Source organism: Sturnus vulgaris, chromosome 13 (assembly GCF_052056855.1).
Source record: "Sturnus vulgaris isolate bStuVul1 chromosome 13, bStuVul1.hap1, whole genome shotgun sequence".
In the NCBI taxonomy this organism is placed as follows: Eukaryota; Metazoa; Chordata; class Aves; order Passeriformes; family Sturnidae; genus Sturnus; species Sturnus vulgaris.
In genome coordinates, this window is record NC_142255.1 from 9,246,504 (window position 1) to 9,267,238 (window position 20,735).

Sequence of the window (20,735 nt, forward strand, 5' to 3'; positions counted from 1 at the left end):
CTCTTGTGGTAAAGCTGTGTTTTATTTCCTGAAAATTTATTTCACTCTGCAAAGCTGAAATTCTAAAAAGTGCAAACATGATGTTGCCTCTGCAGTTTGCATATTGATAGATTTTTTGGTTCCAGTGTTACTTGGACAGATTTATGTGACCTTTGTATCCCCTGTCAGTTCTGATGCACAGTCATGTTAGAATGTGCTTCAGAGACACAGACTCTGAAATACCAGGAAATAATTGAAGTGCTGCTTGCTGGCACCCTACCTAACTGAGAAAATGATGGGTCTCAGGGATAACACTTTTCTCACATAGGTTTAAATTGCTACTGAGCAAGTTTTTCTGGTAGGAAAATAGCAGTAAGGTTTCTAGAATTTACCAACAGCATTCCCAAGCTTCCATTCTGCTTTGCTGATCACCATTGGGACCATTGGAAGTGCATTGCAGCTGGTAACAAGTGCTGCATGGATGAACCAAAGTCTCAGCTGTGGTACACAGGGACAAGAGATCCAGAAGGAGACATGGGATTATCAGGTGGTAGCAGAGGATAACATGGAGACATTTGAACAAACTGCTGTTCATATGGGATTGGGGAACACTCAGTAGAAAGCAGAGACAGGAATGTCCAAAGCCCAGTCAGCTGCTCCTGCCACTAGAATAGTTACAAGGACTTTCAGTGCAGTCTTAGGAACCTCTTTGCCACAAAATTGTGCTGTCAGCTGATTCCCGACTTTCAAAAATTGGGCAATTTCTCCCCAGAGGTGTAACTGTGTGTCCTAGCAAGCCGAGTGCTGCTCTGCACACACTGCCACAAACCTCTGGTATAGCTCAGGGCCTGGGGAAGAACTCTGCCACCCAAGGCTCTAGACTGCAGCCTTGGATAGGATGTCCATAGTGATCCAATGGCCCATTTTTTAACGAACAATGTTCAGTTGCTTTTTTGATTATAATTCCAAGAAAACCTTGGAAAATTAGCCAGATGGGAAAGCAAGAGTGCTGTATTGCTTTTGTTATTCTCCAAATTGTAGCTCATAATTATTACATTCTTTTTTTACTCAATCATTACACTCTGAAATGGACAATAAAAAATGAAGAATTGCTGTTTGTTGTGCTGTATGGTCTCTGGGGTGCAGTTCTGTTTGTTCTTGGACAGAAAGTTTTAGTTTGCTGGTGTGATAGATTCTTACTCATTTTGTTATGTCTATGAATTACAGACTAAGCCTGCTCAAGATATCTTGTCTTCTGGGAATTTCTATGCAAGCTCTTCTTTCTTCCTCTTCTTTCTCCTTTACAAGAGGAATACTATAAGCAAAACTCAAATATGCACTTTTATGCTAAGATGGCTCATCAACTGTTTTTGGCTGGGATTAAGTTATTTGTTTTCCCAGCAGCTGGTGCAGTGCTGCATTTTGGAGTTATGAGAATAATGTTGACACCACAGTGATACCTTGGCTGGTGCTGAGCAGGGCTCACCTGCAGTCAGGGACTTGTCAGATTCTCCTGCTCTGGCAGTGAGCAGGTGCAGAAGGAGCTGAGAGGGAGCACAGCCAGGACAGCTGACCCCAACTGCCAGGGGATTTTCCACCCCCAGGAACGTCCTGCTCAGTGTAGGTGTACTGGGGGAAGCAATTATTCCTGTCACCCTCACTGACATCATCAAGGCTATTCACATAATGGAGGACTTTGTGATACCTTCAGAATAGTTTGCCAAAGCCCGAAGCCTCAAATGATTTTTCAGCAAGTTTTTGCGTATTTCGTTTTGTAATTATTACTTAGAATATCTTAGAGTAGGTTTAGACTAGATATAAGGAAGAAATATTTTACAGTAAGTGTAGTGAAACACTGACACGAGTTGTCCAGGGAGGTGATAGGTGCTCCATCCCTGGAAATATTCAAGGCCAGGTTGGATGGGGCTCTCAGCAGCCTGGTCTGTTTGAAAGTGTGCCTGCAGAGGGGTTGGGTTAGGTGACTTTTTAAAATGCCTTTCAGCCCAAACTATTCTTTGTTTCTGTTCTGATAAGCCTTATGCCTTTGGGTGTGATTTTCTTCTGTCTTATTTGCCATCATGGGATGACATGGAATGATGGTTCCCTCTTCTTTCGTCTTGTTCAAACCTATACCTATCATGGCAGTTTCATAAAGAAAGAGTCTCTGATACAATGCCTGAGGACACCAGCAATTTTTGCAGTTATTTGTTATTTCAGAGAGATGAGAAATTTAATATGATGGAGTTGTTTTCCTGTCTCTGCTTCTCTTCTGTACTTAGGCAGCTGTAGCAGAACTGAGTGTATTAAGTTCAGATTTGGTTTGACCTACTAGTTCATCTGTCAATGTACCGTGGGATTAGCATGAATTACAGGTTAATGGCATAATTAGAATGGAGACAAAATGTATGTGATCAGTCGCAGCAGAGAATCGTTACTCTGACAAAGGATTAAAGTCCTCTCTTGCAGGAAACTTGGCATTCAAAAGCTGGGAATTTCTTGAGGATGATTTGAAGTGGTATCAAAGAAAAAAGTGCATGGCTTTCATTTGAAATGTCAGCCTTAAAAATAACTTTTTTGAGAAGTGTTTTGAGTTCAAGAGCTTCCACATTCTTCATGAAGTCTTGGTATTCAGTCAGACTCTGCTATATGCTGTAATTCCTTTTCTTGTCTTGGCTGTGAATTAACTAATAACAAAATTTGTTATATTAGAGATATCCCACGTCACAGAAGGTTTAGCAGTAATAATTTGGGAAAGGTCTGTGCTTGAACATCTAAAGCAACAGGTCAATTTTTATAAGTGAATGACATATGATACTCGTTAGAGAGTGATGATATGAGCTGCAGGACCTATATCACGGATTTGTGTGATGACAGCATCTAACGGAGGGATTTTTATTATGCAGTCTCACTGCTTGACACCTGGAAAAGCCATGTACCATGTCGGTCATTTGAAACCACGCGTGGTCACAGGCTGTCCCAGGGGTATCCCCTTCGGGAAGTGACCGGGAGCGGCCCCCCCCCCGTCCTGCCCGGCTTTGGGGGACAGTGTCCAGCCGTGCTGCCGTGCCGTGCCGTGCCCTCCCCGCCGTGCCGTGCCCGGCCCTCCCCCGGCCGGCCGATAAAGGCGCGGCGGAGCGGGCGCGGCGCGGCGATGGAGGCGGCGGGCGGGCGGGCGCTGCTGGCCGCCGTGGGGCTGCTGTCGGCGCTCAGCGCCGCGGGCACGCTGTTCCTGCTGGCGCAGTGGCGGGAGCTCGGCGCGGCGCTGCGGGAGCTGGAGGCGGCGGGGAACGGCTCCGTGCGGGGGCTGCTCCCCGCGCCCGCCGCTCGCTCCAAGCGCAGCCGCCGCGGGGAGCGAGCCGACAGCGACGAGATGCTGATGATGCTCACCTACTCCATGGTGCCGGTACGGCCACGGCCCCGCCGCGGGGCTGCGCTCGGAACGGGGGCGGGAGAGCCGGGGCTTTGTCCCAGCTGCAGCCCCCGAGCGCGGCGGACACTGCGCGTCCCGCCCGCTCCGGCTCCACCTGGCACGACACCTCTGCCCATCGCTCCTCTGGGATTGCTGCCGCCACAGCTGCTGGGCCAGGAGCTTGCAGGGTAGCGCTCCACTTTACAAACCAGAGTTACACAAACTCTGGTTACACAACTGGAAGCTGGGGGTTTAGTGAAACTCCAAAATTTCGTTGCAATAAGAAGCCTTCCAGTTTCCAAGGTTTCCGGTTTTTAAACTAACCCTACTAACAGAACCCCCGTGTGTTTTGTGCTGTTCAGAATCTCAGCATGAGGCGCTGGACATCACCTGACATGTCTTAGAGACTGATAATGCCTTTCCAGTAAGTGTTAATTTGAGATGGTATTTGATGGATCAGGAGAACTGTATGTTCTTTCTCTGGCAGAACAGCACAGTGAAAAGATGATCTTGCTCAGTCGGAACTAATGTCATGTAATTGAAAAAATACACAGGTTGTATAGTTGAAACATTTTGAATAGATTGAAAAGCTTTTGAGTTTTGAGCTAGAAGAAATGCAAGAAAAAATATACTACTGTTGAGGGAATCTTAGTAGAAATTGTCCCAGGATTCAGGTCTAGGTGCACCAGAGCATAACTCAGGCTCTTACTCATGTATTAACATTTGTGGTTTAAAAAATTATTTTCAGTCATGTTCTGATAGCATTTTTGTTAAACTATTACAATCCTCATTTTACAGTGATAACATTTCCATTAATATCAGGGTGAATGAGAGTGTCAAACAAAGGTGTTCAAAGCATGGAGTCTTGATAATGACATTGTTTGGGTTTTAGAATTTTTTAGCTAGGCCCTTTAAGTCGTTATACTTTGAGTTTAGAATTTGCAGTACATGACCTCTTCATAAAGTAAAAATCTGTAAAATCACATTGTTTTGTACTCAGAACTGTCTTTTAAATAACTGCTTTTAGGAAGTCATCCCTGAATTTGGCAACTGCAGTTTGTTTTGCTCTATCTGATACTAATTGCTTATTTTAGTCCAAAAGATTCGCAAATAAAATTATTGGGGAAAGGATTCTGATCCTGACAGGGCTTGAAGACAGTCAATGCCATTTACTGCTAGGTGCTCAGACTGGGATCATTAGTTGCAGGTGAGTGTCTGGATAATTTTGACAGTGGCCATTAAATGTGCTGCTCTGCTGTCAATCCAGGTATGGATTACATGAATTTTATTGCCCTCTCCAAATAGCACCGAGCACACTGTGTGTACTTGAACAGCATGTGGCCAGACTGTGCACTTGTGCCTCTAAATGTCCACTGTGCCTCCTGCTGTGTGTGATGAGCTTCATTTCAATCTCTGTATCCTGCAGGGAGCTGCTTGGGAGGGTTTGATGCCTTTTTATTCTTACTCCCATCAAACATTTTTCATTCTGGCTACTGCTCAGGACAGTTTGTAACTGTGTGCAGAATCACTTGCTCAAGGGGAAAAAAGTCCTTAGAAAAATATTCAAGCACCTCCTCCTCCCAGTCATACATTTCTGTATTTTGAATCTAACTCCCACTAATGTGATTTGAAGACTTGGCTACTTTTGTACTGTGAGACAAAGTTCCTCAGAGTTGGTGGGATGACTCGTGCTGCACTGGTGGCCCCTGTTCAGTGTGGACCTGAATAGAGGCTTGGCCTGAGCAGGTTCCCTCTGGCAGGGGAGGCATTTCTGCAGGGCCGCTGCTCAGGATACATCTGTTGTGCCTACTGTTCATGAATCTTTGAAATAACCACAGGCAGCAAAAATCATGTTAGCTTTAAAAACATGAATGTATTTTTTTTTGTTCAGGGCCTCTCATTTAAGAATATGTATATTTATTTTGTAAGAGAGTAAAAATAGGAAATCGGCTGCTGCAGAAAGTTTGATGGGAAGGTAAAAGACAAGTAAAATCCAAAGTGTGAATTAAGACAGTGCAAGAGATAGTGGCTACCAATTATCTGAGTAATATTTCATAGTTCAGGTTTTCTTTTTTTCTTTAAATATTTTTCCACCATTTATCCATAAGAAATCAAGATTTTAGCATTTAAATAAGATATTTTCATCTGTAGCTTTTTTTTAGTGATGGTGCTGTCTGTGAATGGTCTGCTCATCTCTCATAGCTAAGCTGGAGGTTTGGCACAGGCTATTTGCACTTCTTGAGTGCCATGTTTTTTAATTGTCACCTGAGTTGCACTGACTGGTAAAAGTAGTGCTGCTGAGATAATTGAAGAGCCCCTAAGCAAGCTGCAATCACTTTAACAACCTCAACAGAACTATTTAAATTAAAATGCAGCTAGAATTAGAGTGTACATGGACAATGTGTATTTTACAAATTACAGGGTAGGAGCCAAGTGTTTTTGAGGAGTGTGAGGGGAAAGAAAACAAGCATATTCTGATATTCAAAACCAGTTAGCATTTCTCAGCTAATTTGAGTCTAATTTTTAAAATGTGCTGTTCCCATACAGTCTGGAATCAGTACATTCTCAGTATGTATGAGACTCAACAGTCAATATGGTCAAATATGTCAAATATGGTTTGGTTTTGCAGCAAAAGGATACTTTCTATCAAACTAATTGTCCTCTATTTGAGTCTGTTAGATTTGGCAGTTGAAACTAATGATGCATTAATTTTAAAAATAATGATTGACAGTGGCAAATAACCTTGAACTTCAGTCTGCCTTTCAGACTGCCTTGCACTTGTTCTTTGTGTCTTTTGGGGCTCGTGTGTTCCATTAATTGTAAATAGAGTAATTGTACAAAGATCAACACATGTGCAGCTCTGGGTAAATGGTTCATAAATTATCACACATTGCACAGCCCTGAAATAGTAACCCTTTATTTTCTAGCTATAAACATTAGAATTTCCCGTAGAGAGGTGAGGGACTTCTGGAGTTCATGGTTATAATATTTTTATTTCTGTTGTTTGTTTTGATGAGTCGCAAAATGTTGTAGTGTTGACTCTCATTATGCAGGGCATGTAATGTGAATGTTTGCCCAGACAAGGACTTTATATTTTGTAAAGATGACTCCTCTATTGATAAATTTTAGTCTACTCTAGATTAAAAGCATCTTTATGAATGTGTCTTCCAGCTTGGTTTAATGAAGTCTTGTATTTTTGCTCTAATTATTTTGAGTGGATGAAGGTCCATTTCAAATTTGTACATCTTGGTTATTCAAAGATAAGAAATTGCTAACTTGGAACACAGGTCATCTTTCTCCCTGGATATGCTACATTACAAATGTTTCCATCATTTAATACAAATATAAAATAAAATTGAATGTAGCTTTTATGGGCTGAAAATTGGATTTTAATATCTTCTACTGATAGAGTCCATCAATGGTCAACCACATGCGTTCCAGTAATGTGTGAAATTCAATGGCTAAGTGATGTATGGAGTTTCTGCCCAATATTTTATCTGTATTTTTAGTAAGGATTAAACTGAGGTCTATTGAAAGGAGTCTTATGAGAGAAACACTGTTGTGTCACAGTGTTAAAGTATTCTGAATAGCTTTTATTCTAATAAGCATAGAGGGCCAGTTGTACCTTTTTTGGTTTTGGAATTATTTCTGTAGCTAAAGTGAACCAGATACTTCTATGAAATACATTGTTTTCAACTTTAATTTCTTTGCTATATTAGGTCCGAGCGCTGGTGGATTTGTGTAACAGCACAAAAGGGATTTGCTTAACAGGTATGTTTGTGGACTTAAGCATTACACCTATGTTACCTCCAGGAACACTGAAACAGTGTTTTCAAAGAACCTGAGGTCAATAATTGTGTCACAAAACTGCTATTTATCAGAATTTTAAAAAAGATTAATATGTACCTCTTTGGAACTTATCTGCACCCTCTTAATATAAACGCTGGAATTTAAGGAGCTCAGTTGATGCTACTTAGAGCCACTTCTCTTTCATGTAATTTTCATAAGCAAATCTTTTAGACTGGGGTGTTTAAAATACAAGTTGAGGTTTAGTCATAGTATTTTTGTGTATATCACACTTCATGCCTAACCCGGGAGGAACGTGCAGGGGGTAGAAGCTTGCTCCCATTGTTACAAGTGCAGTGGAGCAGTGGCACTTAGGGAACTCGTGTTCCCCAGCTGCAGGATGTCTCACATGTCACCCGTGAGGACCCGGAGCTGTTGATGGCTGAGTCATGAGAAGGTGTGAAAAGTTTTGAGGGGTTTGGCGAAGAGTATCTGTTAGTAGCCAGTTTAAGAGCTATGGTCCAGCTTTGAGGTCTGTCACAGAATGAGTTGTGCTCCTTTGGGAAATGAGAAGATTAGAAAGAAGCCAGTTTTTATGAGTTAAAGAAAATGCTTCACTTGCTGTCTGGTTTGAATTTTCAAATGGTAATAAGGTCCATTTGACTCAACTGATTAAACATAAATGAGAACTACCATTGCACACACAGATGTTAAATAATTTTTCTGAAGTTGTACATGGTTCTGATTGCAACAGTGGCTGAACCACAGACAATCTAAGTTTTTGGGTTTTTGGACTTACGAATTCATGTTACCTGGTGCCTTTTGCACCTTTTTTTCTCTTAACACCATTAAATGAGTGACTTTATCTGCTTAGACTTCAATGACATTTGTTGCTTTTCAAGCACCTTTCTTATGTATCTTATGCTGGTACCAGGAGCCTCAGCTTTAGGGATGAGGAAGTAATTCAATGCACTAATGGCTGTAACATAGTGTGGAAGAAATGGCCATTTACTGGAAAACTGGCAGAAAGTTTTTAACTGTTACTGCCCGTACTGATTAAAAGGGATGATTCCTATAATGGTATTGTAAAATGGTTTTCACTTTACTCATAGTGCTTTGTAATTAATGCTGAAAATTGTAATCTTCAGGGAAATCTAGTAATTATTGTTATTTTCTGTTGTAAAAAGTTTGGTTGAAACAAGACAGTACTTTGGCTGGATAAAAATGTTCACGGAGTTAATTTGGTTCTTTAATTGGAACTGTCACCTCTGTATTCTCCAAGTGGCTTTCCATTTTAATTTTTTTTTTATGTGTATTGGGTATCACAGATGATAAATCACAAACATGTTCTGGTTAATCTTTCTTTACTCTTGCTTGCTATGTTTGCTTCTCTTTAGGGCCTACATCTGAGCTATGTAAGAGAGTGAGACATTTTTTGTATTACAAGTTGCTGAATGACACAAGCAAGTCCAATTTCTAAATGTACCAACCAGTTTCTGTGGGAAACTCAATCCAGACTGGAGATCTATCACAAGTGAAAAGCCTGATTATTGATAGGAATCACAAACCTTTTTTTTTCCTATTTAAATAGTCTGAGTCCTGAACTGCAATGAAATATTTGTAAAACACAGAGAAGCGTGGCATGTATTTTTAATGTGTATTTCCAACAGGATTTTTAATTGTGACATTCATCAGTATTGTCAAGCCAATATTCTTCCACTAGAACAGGTTTTTGGAGAACACTTACATAAAGGAAATATGACAGTGAGGTGTCGTGCATCCATGGCTTTGTGAAGGCACCAAAGCCCCTGACAGTGAAGTTACATTGCAGAGATTGTTGCCAAACCTTTATCAATTGAAATTTGAAAAAAGCAAAACATGTATATGTAAATAGTCTTTTGGTAAGTCTGAGTTACTGCTAATGCTCAGATAGATATTTATAATACAAAGCAGTTAGATATTAATTTTGAAATTTGAGGGATTTTCTTACCCTTTTACAGTTCTGATCTAGTGCTAATCAGTTTGGAATTGCTTTGTTTTCTTGCTAGGTTAAACTCACCTTTTCTTCTTTCTTGTTTTTATTTATTTATTTTTGTGTTGTTGTTTTTTTTTTTTTTTTTTTTATTTTTTTTTTTTTTATTTTTAAAAATTTTTTAATTTATTATTATTTTTTGGTTTTTTTTTGTTTTTCTTTTGTTATAGGCCCCCCTGGACCCCCAGGTAAGACACTTGGACAATTGCAGTAACACTTGGGGGTAATTGAAGCAGTTGCTGGTACAAGATATTGAAATCCAGTAATGTATCTTTCACAAAATTGTTTTCCTTTGCTAATTAGATTAAGGGAGAGTTGAATGACTGCCTGCCTTTATAATGCTTGTATTTAAGTCAGTTCATGTCCCTTCTGAGAGAGGGGAGGTTTTAGACATTTTCATTTTCTAGTGGAGGAAGTAGAACATTTGATCAAAACCAAATTAAGATGTTTAAATCACATCTAGGTGAAGAGATGAATTTATATATTAACGTCCCAAGGAAATGGATAATATAATTTATATTTATAATAATATAATTTATAATTTAAAACTAAAACCATCCTTGTAAAAAATATTGGTTACTTATTACACCCTCCCACCTCCTCCATTAACTTCTCTTCCTTTCTTATTTAATTCTGTCTCAGTTCTCACTCACATGGTTGCAAGGCTATGTTATGAATGATTACTTGTTTTCTTTCTGTGCTGCTTAACCTGTGGGTCTGCTTGGAATAATTCTCTGCATCAGAAAAGTGTGAGCTATGTTTTGCTGGGGTTTAAACATATATATATATATATAAATGCATGTAAATAAAGTAGATTTCAGGGTAAATTGCATTCAACAGTAAAAATTCAGTTATGCTGTTTGGTTTGATCAGGGCCTCCTGGGCTTGATGGATTGCCAGGCTACAATGGATCAGATGGAATCCCAGGAACTCCAGGACAAAAGGGAGAACCAGGAATAAATGGAAAAAGAGGAAAAATAGGTACAGTTTCCCTTCATATTAGGTTACAATGCTGCTTTGAAATCCAAAGAAATTACAGCTATCCAGCTAAACACAGGTGAAAAATATAATTAGAGTGAACATGGTTTGTAGTAAAAATACATATTAATTGCTGCTTAATACCGGAGCAGTGCTCTTGAAACTGAAATGATTTTTATTTCTAGGTTTGCCAGGACCAAAAGGTGATCAAGGAGAGAAAGGAGAACCAGGAGAAATGGGTTTACCTGGCAAGGATGGTATGCCTGGAGGAAAAGGTGCAAGAGGAGCCAAGGGAGAAAAGGGGGATGCAAACAATCATGTGATATTAGAAGGTATGGAAAAGTGCTCTTGGGAGTTCTCTTGCAACAGTGTACTTGACAGAAAAAGACATGCTCTGCTTCTGAAGCATGAATGTGATCTGCAAGGGCAGGACCAACCTGTATAAATATGGTTTATATACATAGGGAAGTCTGAGTATTGCTATGCCTAAGAGATTGTTCTCTGTGGAAGGCAAGTCTTCACAAAAATCTTTTTGCTTGGCCTTTGGGTTGAGGTGTATGTGAATTTCACCCTTTCCAGAATGCTTTCATACAGTTGACTTCCTCCTGCTCTTTACTTCAGTGTAGTTTTATTTTTCTATTAGAAAATGAGGGGCAGATTTCCACTCAGGAACATGTGAAGCAGCCAAATATAAGCTATGTAAAATTACAGCAGTGTAGCATCTGAAATTGTAACTCTCTAATGGGCCTGTAATCCAGATGGATAAAATGCATTTATGTCCTACTCCTTGTGAAGCTCTGTCTGGTTCACCTTCTAAGAAACAGCATTTCAGAGAGTTTATTGCAGCATATTGTGTACTCAGGAATCTCTTAAGAAAGAGAGAGGCTGTTCTGTGGATGTTCTGTGGCCATGTACAGTTCTCTGCAGGTTTCCTGCTGCCTGGGGAAGGGCTGTGTCCTGACACTGTGCTTTGTGCACAGGTGCAAAAGGTGAGCCTGGACCACCTGGGCCCCCTGGACCTCCTGGACCCCCAGGGCCTCCAGGGAAACGTAAAGGTAAAGCCAAAGCAGAGCTTCTGGAGAACATCTACAGCAGCAAATGCACAGGTTAGTGCTTTCCAGTGTTCTTTTCCATACTATGAACAGGGTCAAGATTACACCATTGCTTCAAGGCTCAAAAAACAGTAAGCATGACTTTAGTTTTGCTGGCAGCACGAAAACTGCATAAGCTTAAACCTGAACATGTGCTCAGGTGCTTTGCTGAAATATGGTTTGAATAAGGCAGCAGATTTACCTTCATGTTAGTCTTTTAATTGTGCTTTGATAAAGCTCAGGCAAAGTATTTACAGACGGTGTTTTCTATTTGATGGGATAAATTTGGAAAGTAAGAGAAATTAAGTTGAAATTTTTGGCTTTAAAACAATGAATTTTTAATTTTAGATGTAAATATAACTCCCTGATTCTGGACACTGAAATGTCAGAACAGAGCCCAGAGAGCCTCCTTAAAATGGACAGGAGAGAGCTGGAGCAGAAATCTCATCCTATTTGAAATTTAGAAATGCATGAACTGTTGTATGAGATAATTGAGCCATTTGCTCAGGTGGTCTCTTTTCAGGTGTTGAAACAAACTGAAATGATTTAGAGGATGAACTCTCTGATGGATTTTAAATCACAATGTGAAAATGGGAGTTAAACTCAAATACCTCTGCAATGATGAGATCTTCCTCAATGAGCTTTTATGTTTTAAGACTCAGCAAACCATGAGATCTTATTACCAAAATTCAATGTATAATCCAGATTTTGTAATTAAATATTCATCTCTATTTCAAGGAAAGAGAATACATATGCTGAATTACAACTGTAATTAACTTGTTGCCTAAGAGTACAGGACTGGCTTTTTCAAATTAAATTTTGAATCTGGTAAAACTTAATTTCTTCAAGAGATGAGAATAATTAGTTGGAAGTGCAGGTATATTTTTTCTCTCTGGTACTGTTAGTGAAGTCTGAAAGAAATGAAGCATCTCTGCTCCATCCTTCCCACCTTCCCTCAAAAGACCAAATGAATAATTTTAATGACTTTTAAACTCCATTAACTCTCAACCAGAACATTTTATGACAGGAATTAGCAGGATATTTATCTTGGTTTTTGATGGAAAGAAAGTAGTGAGCACTTCCCATAAGAATTTCTGATTGAAAACTGTCATTTTAAATTTAGTTGCTTTCTAATCCATGCAGCTGGAAGCATTGCAAATATTCTCAAAGGCAAATTGTGCTCTCAGCTCTGCTACAAACGCTGACCTGGCCCTTGGCTATCCTATAGTTTTAGATAAACTTCAGTCAACTGCATCTATTAGACTTAGCCCAAGAAAAGTCAGCTTGTGCTTTGCAATTTATAATTTCTGCTGAGTGATTTTGGTTTTTGAAATATTCTGGAAGTATTTTGGGATGAGAAACTGGAAGGGGATCTCAAGGGATTGGTAAATTCTAGCTGTAGGCATTTATCTTACCATGGCTGGGTGGACTGTTCGTGCCTTACTCTGTGATCACTTGCAAACTTTCAATGTCACCTCACCAAATGCCCTAGATAATGGATGGGAGAAACACATGTTGTTCTTGCTCCATCTTGGAGTAGTTTTCTTCTGCATGAACAAAAGGAGGATATGACCTAAAGGAGAAAACAACAATGAAGAATTATCTGTCCTTTCTTTCCTAAATGTCATGGTACCCTTTCAGCATTACTTTGTATTTTTTTTCCTATTTTTAACAGCTTTGTCACTTAAACTTCATCACAGCCCTGTAAATCATAGAAATATATTGGAAGGCAACAAGGAAAATGCAAGTCTAAAAAATTTGCAGCCTGTGTGTCAAGCAGTGTGAAATGCTGGAGATAAAAGTTAAGAATGGACTTAGAAAACAAAACTACAATGAAACAATCAAACAGCTGAGAACTGTTCTCTGTGGTTATTCATTCTAAGCAAAGTGAAATGTGTCACATTGTTTTAAGGGCAGAAGAGATACCTGGCTTTAAAGAAAAGGGTCCATAAATAATTTAATTCAGGCATTGCTTTAACAGTGAATGCTATGAGAAGCCAGTTACTTCTTGAATTGTTGCAGGATGGGGAAAAATATTTCCAGGTATTTGATTCTAATGTGAACCATTTCTACGTATGTAAATGATATAATGTGTCATTTCCCTTAGTATTTCATCCTGCTGCTTTAGTGGCATGGATGTCAACCTCATGCATGATGTATCCAGTGCATGTGTTAGTGCTTTATTGCTGTCTCAGGCGTTAACAGCAGGAGCAAAACTTTCTGTGTTGTCTACAGGATCCACGCTCTCTGCTGGTCTGTGGGGATTTGTACATGAAGGTTTTGAGTTTAACAAGTATTCCTTCCCAAGAAAATGCTTTTCAACTTACTTCTAAATCAGCCATTTTCCAGCTACCTCAGCTGTCTGAAGTTAGCTCATGAAAAGGGCAACTCTCTCTTCCTAAGTGACTACTCAGAAATTCACAGCTAAGGAACTAAATCTGTTGATTTAATTAGTTACTTATTCCTCCAAAGTTGACTGTCAGCCTGAACACTTCATTTCCTTGGCAGAAGTGAAAGCAAGTCTTTTCTTATCTCAGTTTTAGACCAACCAACCTAAGAATGTTTTTTCTAGATGAAGAAAAATCCCAGTTGATATTCCTTTATTTTAGTGGAGTCACTGATGTGCCCATCTGTCATGTCAGATAGGGTAAAATGTGTCATTTTTCTCTTTCTCCCTCCACCCTAGGTGAGACATGTGCTGTACCAAATGATGATACCCTCACTGGAAAGGCTGAAGACAGAATCCCAGGTCCTTCAGAAAAACCTGGTAACCTGCTACAAAGTGTGACTCAAGTGCTAATTTCTCTCTTGGTGTCACAGATCATGGACATGTGCTTTTTTTCCACTAGAATGTGTCATAACGTCTGTAGGAAGTCCTGTTCACTTTGTCAGTGTACAGCAAACGTTTGGAACTTGGATGAAGGAACCTGCAAACATAAGTGATGAAAGGATTTGGCTCACCATGCATTTTTCAGGTATTTTTAGTAGTAGTCAGTGACCAAAAATACATTGTTATCCTGACATTGCTTTCTTAATCCCTTCAACCTAAACTTGTAAGAATGATGAGTTTTTACCCATATCTTTTTCAGAACACTTTCCATACTACCTGTTTAATACTTGACTATACATATAGTTGTAGGCATTTGTAGAATCTTTAGACATTTTCAGAGTCAACGTCAGATTTTGAAAATAGCTTGATGTTTGGGGTTTCTTTTACCAAATCCAAGTTTAAATATCTATTGTTTGTGGCTTTTTTTTCTTTTTCTCCAAGAGTTTCTGTTTCCTATGGCTTTAGTTCTCTAAATTATAGCTCAGAGTTTTTCATTTAGCTAGGCAAATGCTGTATATGCTACATTTAGAGTAGGAAACTGTCCAGGACCTAAGTGGGGAAAGGAAATATTTCTGCATACACGTCAACTGTGTTCAGAATGAGGGCCCATTAGGTCTCTGGGAAGCAGGCTCTTGATCATCTTTTCTATAGAATTTTTTTGTGTGTCTCTGGATTCTTTTTTCACATTCCAGCATGTAAAATCACTGTTGAAAATACAAATACAGTTGTTTGTCAGATAGTTATTGAGATGGATTTTCAGTAGAGACTGAACTTTAGGATAGAGATCTCAGAAGTAGACGAACTGTATCATAGTCCTTTTTTCAAAGTTTTCCCCTTTGTTTAGGAAACTATATAAAAGAATATGAAAATTCCAATGCCTTGCTGAATGACAGCTACAGGATCATTAACATCACAGGATTGTTCTATGGATGTGGTCATGCAGTACAAAACAATTATCTCTACTATCATAAGGGAGGAACCAATGCCATTCTGAGGTAAGTCAAAGATCGTTGGTCTAAGACAAATGAAGTTGTGAAAGGAGGAGCGATGGGTTAGAGTGCCAGAGCTGAACCTCAGAAAAGCAGACAATTCTCCTTTTAGCATTTTGTGTTTCTTTTTGGTCCTACCTAAATAGGAAGAATGGAGGAATGGTTCAGAGCCCTTTCTAGAAGAGAACAACTCATTCTTTCCAATCTGTAACCAGAATATGGGCCACCAGCCTTCCCCTTTGTGTGTGCAGATGTTGTGGGAAGAAGAGAATTGGGAGAGTAGCTCAGGACAACTACTCTGCTGTGACAATTCTTTAGGCATTGTTCACCTCTGCAGTTCCCATGCCACAGAGCAATAGGCCCCCAGGATAAACAAGATGCCATGTGCAGAGGACAACAGATTCTCCTCTTGGCTATCCTGGGATCCAAGAGGTTCTATTGAACATTACATTGCTGTGGGTGTTCTTCAACTTGGGTTCTTTGCTGTGTTCATAGTCACAAGAAAGAATCTGACTAAGGGATTTGGGTACCAGAAGAAAGAATTAGATTTAGAAGAATAAGCTGTGCATCTACCTGCATCTTAGTCAGAAGTGGTTCAGCTGCAGTGTGGCAGGTGTAGGTGGGTGGTTTTGTGACTGTGGCCCACTCATGAAACTTGGCTTTGCAGAGCCCTTGCTGAGCTCTGCTCTGGCTGGCAGCAGCAGGGAATGCTGCTGGCACAGAGGGATGCACTGAGGCTCCTGCTGAGGACAGGGCGACCTGGAGAATTGCACGTTCCACTGGGGAGGAGTGGCTCTAGTCTTCCATTTCCTCATAGTAAGAAGTTTCTACTACTTTCTTGATATATCTCTCTGAACTGGAGCTTGGTAATTACATCTCTTGTTTCAGTTTCTACTGAGGACAAAGACAAACAATACAAATCAACCCCAAAATCTCACCTTGTGGGAAGAGCCAAAGACAGTCCAAGGGCAAGTGAAAGATTGCTTGTGCTTTCAAGTTCTTACACGACTCTGATGTCTGAGCCAAGAACATTCACTATACTTTGATGTCTGTTCCCAAGCAGGTGTGAGTGCTGCCTTCCTATATTCATGTGGGTGCCAAGGAATGTGAGCAAGCTGCAAGGATTCTATAATATTTATTCTGCCAAGCACAAGCTCACTTTTTGGCAGCCTCCTTTAAATATCTTCTGGCTTTTTCTCTGGTGGTCTGTAAAAGACCATCACTGCCTAAGCAACACACAGTGATAGGGCAGAGATTCCTCACATTTGCAGGAAATGCCTTCATGTACAGATGAACACAAACTATTTGTGGAATTTTCAAATCCTCTCAAGGAGCTGCTGAGAAATGGGCTTTTCTGTTCTGTTCTTCACTTTGAGAATATTTACCTTCAGCACAGACAGAATGAGACACTATGGATTTTGTGAAAGTGAAGTCCTTGAATTTAGGCTCCATAAAAACTCCTGGACATTGTTGTGTTGTTTTAATGGAAAGTATAGGTGAGGATCTGGTTAGTCCATTTTGCAAATGTTGAAAAAAAACATTCAAAAGGAGTTTCTCATCATATTTAAAAGCTGGTAAAACTAGGTTTGTCTGACCCCTGGCAGGTTTTCTCATGATGGTCAGACTCACAACACTGTGATAGTTTCATTATTTTTACTTTGTTTCATAACATGCTTTACTATCTCTATTGTTTTTGATTGACCTAATTGTTATTAGTGATCAGGAAAGTGTTTGTAGCTTGAGTTCTGATTGTTGATGAAATTATTACACTAGATCTTGTCATTTACCCCAAGATGTCAGAAGATTAAAGAATTTCGGAACCATTTGGAGTTCCAGGCTGGATTATCCCTGACTGGGGGAGACCAAGAGAACCTGGGAATGAAACCTCACTTTTTTGCTTCCTTCAGGATTTTCACATATAACAGGAAAAGATAGGGTGTAGTATGCTGCAGAATTTGTTTATTTCTAATGAGTCTTGAGATGCTTTCTATCTTGTTGGCTTTTTATAGAAAAGAATTCTGAAAAAAAATCTGCATTTCTGAGCGACTAGGTCCTGTTAAGGGCTCTCCTTTTAGCTCTTGCATGAGGTTATTTACAGATGTGAAGCAATTAACAAGATTAACAGGGTTGACACATGTATTTCTCAAATCTCCAGCCTTTAACTGTTTTTCATTGCACATACATGCTGCTGCAATATAGAGTTGCTGCAGATGTGAGTTTTACAAAAGCTGAGGGGAATGATTTAAGTTGGTTATTCCTGACTTAGAATAATTTTTCCAGTATATGCTATCGATGCTGCTTAAACAGAAAAATTATTCTTCCAGTATTGTATGTTCCTGGATCTGAACTGTTCCTGTGATTAAGCCTGTTTTTTCAGAAAAAATACTTGCAAGTGTAGCAGATTCCTTTATTGAGTAGTATTTTTCCTTCCTCTGTTTGAAGCATGGAGCTATACAGTGGGAGAAAGTCAGACCCTGAATCGTGGTTCTTTACAGAGGGCATTATTTAAAAAGATAAGGCCACACTCTCCCTGCCTTTGCTGAAGCCCAGTGTTATTGGGTGATTAAATGCTGACAGCACAGGTGTCTCAGGAGGAGCTGGTTCCTAAACGAGTAGAGGAACATGATTTTGCTGGTCACTGTCCCTGCCCTCAGATTATCGACCTATTAAGGAATTTCAAGGAATAAAAACAATTTTATCCATCAGAGATGGAAGTATTCAGGCTGTCCCATTGAGGCCAGCATAAGGTCACAATTTTGGCTCTGCAAAAGTAGAATTTTTATTCTTTTGATGTCTACTTGAGTAAATCACCACATATCTGAACTGTTTTCATCAGAGAAACTCTAAGACTAGGTGAAGCTGCCCAGAATTCCTGCTGCTTTAGTCAGTCACATTTTCTTCCTTTAGCTTCCACCTAGTCCAAAGCAAACTTTTGTACAGATTCCATTTCCCAATTTTGGGACTTCACCTGGTATCCAATTATTTTTCATACCCATTCATTTTAGTTCCTTCTTTCATCCTAGTGATAATAAAGCTCATAGACTAAATAAAGTGAAACTTACCAAAGCAAACCTTGTGCACCATTCAGATTGGTTATTACTTTGTAATTTTCTCCTGGTGTTTTGGAAACTTCTTTGAGAACTTAGTCTTAAAAGACATCAGAATGGTCCTTGAAGTATTTTCAACACTACCTCTATCAGTGATTCACCAGGCTGTGTGAGTGGAGATGAGCTGTGATCAGCCCAAGTGAATCCTGGCTCTATCTCATTTCAGATTCGGGCTCGATAAAGCCTCGCTGGGCGCCCTGCACATGAAAGATGCTCTGTACCATGGCCGGAACTACCTCTTCTCTAACTCCAAGACTTATTTCAATGTAGCAGTGGATGAGAAGGGTCTTTGGGTTATATATGCCTCAAGCACTGATGAAAATATAATGGTAGCACACATCGATGAAGAAATGTTCTCAGCCATTCAGCACATCAATACCACCTATCCTAAGTCCAAGGCTGGTAATGCATTCATAGCATGTGGCATTCTGTATGTTACTGACACTAAGGACATGACAGTAAGTTTTGCTTTTGATTTACTGGAAGGGAAGGAGATTGATGCAAGGTTTCAGTTACGCTCTTCACAGTCTGTACTTGCCATGCTTTCATACAGCCTGCGAGACAAGAATTTGTACACGTGGGAGAATGGGAGCTTAATGGTATACCCAGTCCATTTTGGCAGATGAATATATTTTCTCATGCCACCTTTGACTAAAGGATCTATTTAAAGCTCTGTGACATACACATGGGGGTCTCTTCACTTGGTATCATTTTCTGTTTGCTGCTGGTGGTTTGTGAACATGTGTAAAAGGGAGATCAGGTGCCTTTGTATAAACACACTTCAATTATATAGGCCATCTTCATCTTTTTAGAAAGTGTTGTTCACTATTACAGCTGGCACACAGCATAGACATAGTTTTGCTTTCCCCCTGCTATTCATCTGATAATTGTGTCTAATGTACATTGATTATTCCATGGTCATGTGCTCAGCAGAGACTATTTGTAACTTTTATTTACAATCATCTTCTCTGCAATTATTTTCTACTCAGTGATGATGGTCTAATATAAACATCTAAATAATGAACTTTTGTGTACAAATACATTGGTCACTTTCATTTAATTTCCATAGATTCTTTGTGACCATTTTTTCTGGACAAAGTTTTAAAGCTGTTAAAAATGATGGGAATGGAAACACTTGTTTAAATAGGAAAAAAAGCAGAAATCTTAAAATTTGACAAGTCAAATCAAGTGTTAATAATCAAAACCAAAATCCAGTTAAAGTACAAGGAAATAGGAACAATGACATTAAATACTGAATACACGTGAAGTGTGTTTCTTTAAAATTAAAGACATAACCTTCATGAATAAAATTTCATTTTTAACAGTATTTAAGTTTCTTGTGTTGCTGCAGACTCTTCTTTGGCTCTCACTGCCACGCAAACTATACCAGTATAACTTGCTTGTAACTATCTAAACACATTAAGGCATATTTCTAAAATAAAATGTGCCCACATTCACCCATACAAAAGAAATAATAAAATGAAGGGTATACTTTTTTGGAATACTATTTTTGGAATCATCATACTGCTTAGTGACCTAATCTGTTGGTAACCATAAGTCAGAGACTGCCAATTCACATTCTAATTTTTGAGAGTTAGACGTGGGAAATAATAGGAACTTTTTCATTTTAATTTTGTTCTGGTATTTCAGATTTCTAAGTTTAATATTGGAACAAAAATCTCTACTGTTATTTTATATATCAAGATTCAAAATCATGCTCTTGGAAAACCCACCTGAATTTCTAAACTGCCCTTGCACATTGCTAAAGTTCATGGAGTGCACCCAAATATTTAGAAGCAAGGTGTTATTTAAATCCTGAACTGCACTGAGATGTTTAATACCTGTGTGATCCAGGCCCTGTCAAAGGGATTAACTAATTTGGGATGTCTGTGCCTGCAGAACCTTGTCTAGCAAATGTGCTGGAAGAATTCCTCTGCTGCAGCTAAGCTCCAGTGTGTGACACAGGGATGGCTGGGCTCTTCTCAGGATACTTGCTGTTATCACTAAGGCCTTGCATGTTAAGGAGAGAGATGCAGAAGGGAACAAAAAAACATAATAAATACTTTGAACTAGCATATACATCAAAATTCACAGACTAAAAATTCTATCTCAAGCTGTATAAAGAGTGTGACACTTCACACTCTAGAGCTACAGTTCTGTGGGCTGCTTGTGACTTTTGTGGGAGGTGTGGGGGTTTTGGTTGGTAGTTTTTTCCATGTTTGTTTGATTGTGGTGTTGTTCCAAAAATTGGATTGTGGTCCTAATAAAGTAAACATTTTCAGCCAAAATATCCCCAAAGTCAGCAATATACTCGGACAAACACAGTTCAAAATCAGATGTGATATTTTCTAGAAAATGTATCTATCTCAAAGCATGGTAAACTTCTGCATAACATTGTTGAAACACTTGGATCAACCTCTTGGAGGAGGAAGGCCAGGAAATTCTACATCTTTTCTCTTCTTCTTGCAGCTGTGGAACATAATTTTGTTAACCTTGTACTTCTCAAGAACAGCTGTAAAGAAAATGTAAACAGC

The 20,735-nt window shown here is 39.3% G+C and overlaps 1 protein-coding gene across 1 annotated transcript; it reads left to right on the top strand.

Moving 5' to 3' along the window:
* The first annotated feature begins 3,130 nt into the window (after nucleotides 1-3,130).
* On the top strand, nucleotides 3,131-19,528 carry GLDN (gliomedin). The gene is made up of 10 exons (XM_014873957.2): nucleotides 3,131-3,382; nucleotides 7,108-7,159; nucleotides 9,377-9,394; nucleotides 10,080-10,187; nucleotides 10,370-10,516; nucleotides 11,165-11,290; nucleotides 13,962-14,042; nucleotides 14,125-14,250; nucleotides 14,950-15,100; nucleotides 18,368-19,528. Exons 1-10 carry the CDS (start codon nucleotides 3,131-3,133, stop codon nucleotides 18,825-18,827), a joined length of 1,521 nt encoding a protein of 506 aa, XP_014729443.1. The 3' UTR covers nucleotides 18,828-19,528.
* The last annotated feature ends 1,207 nt before the right edge of the window (nucleotides 19,529-20,735 follow it).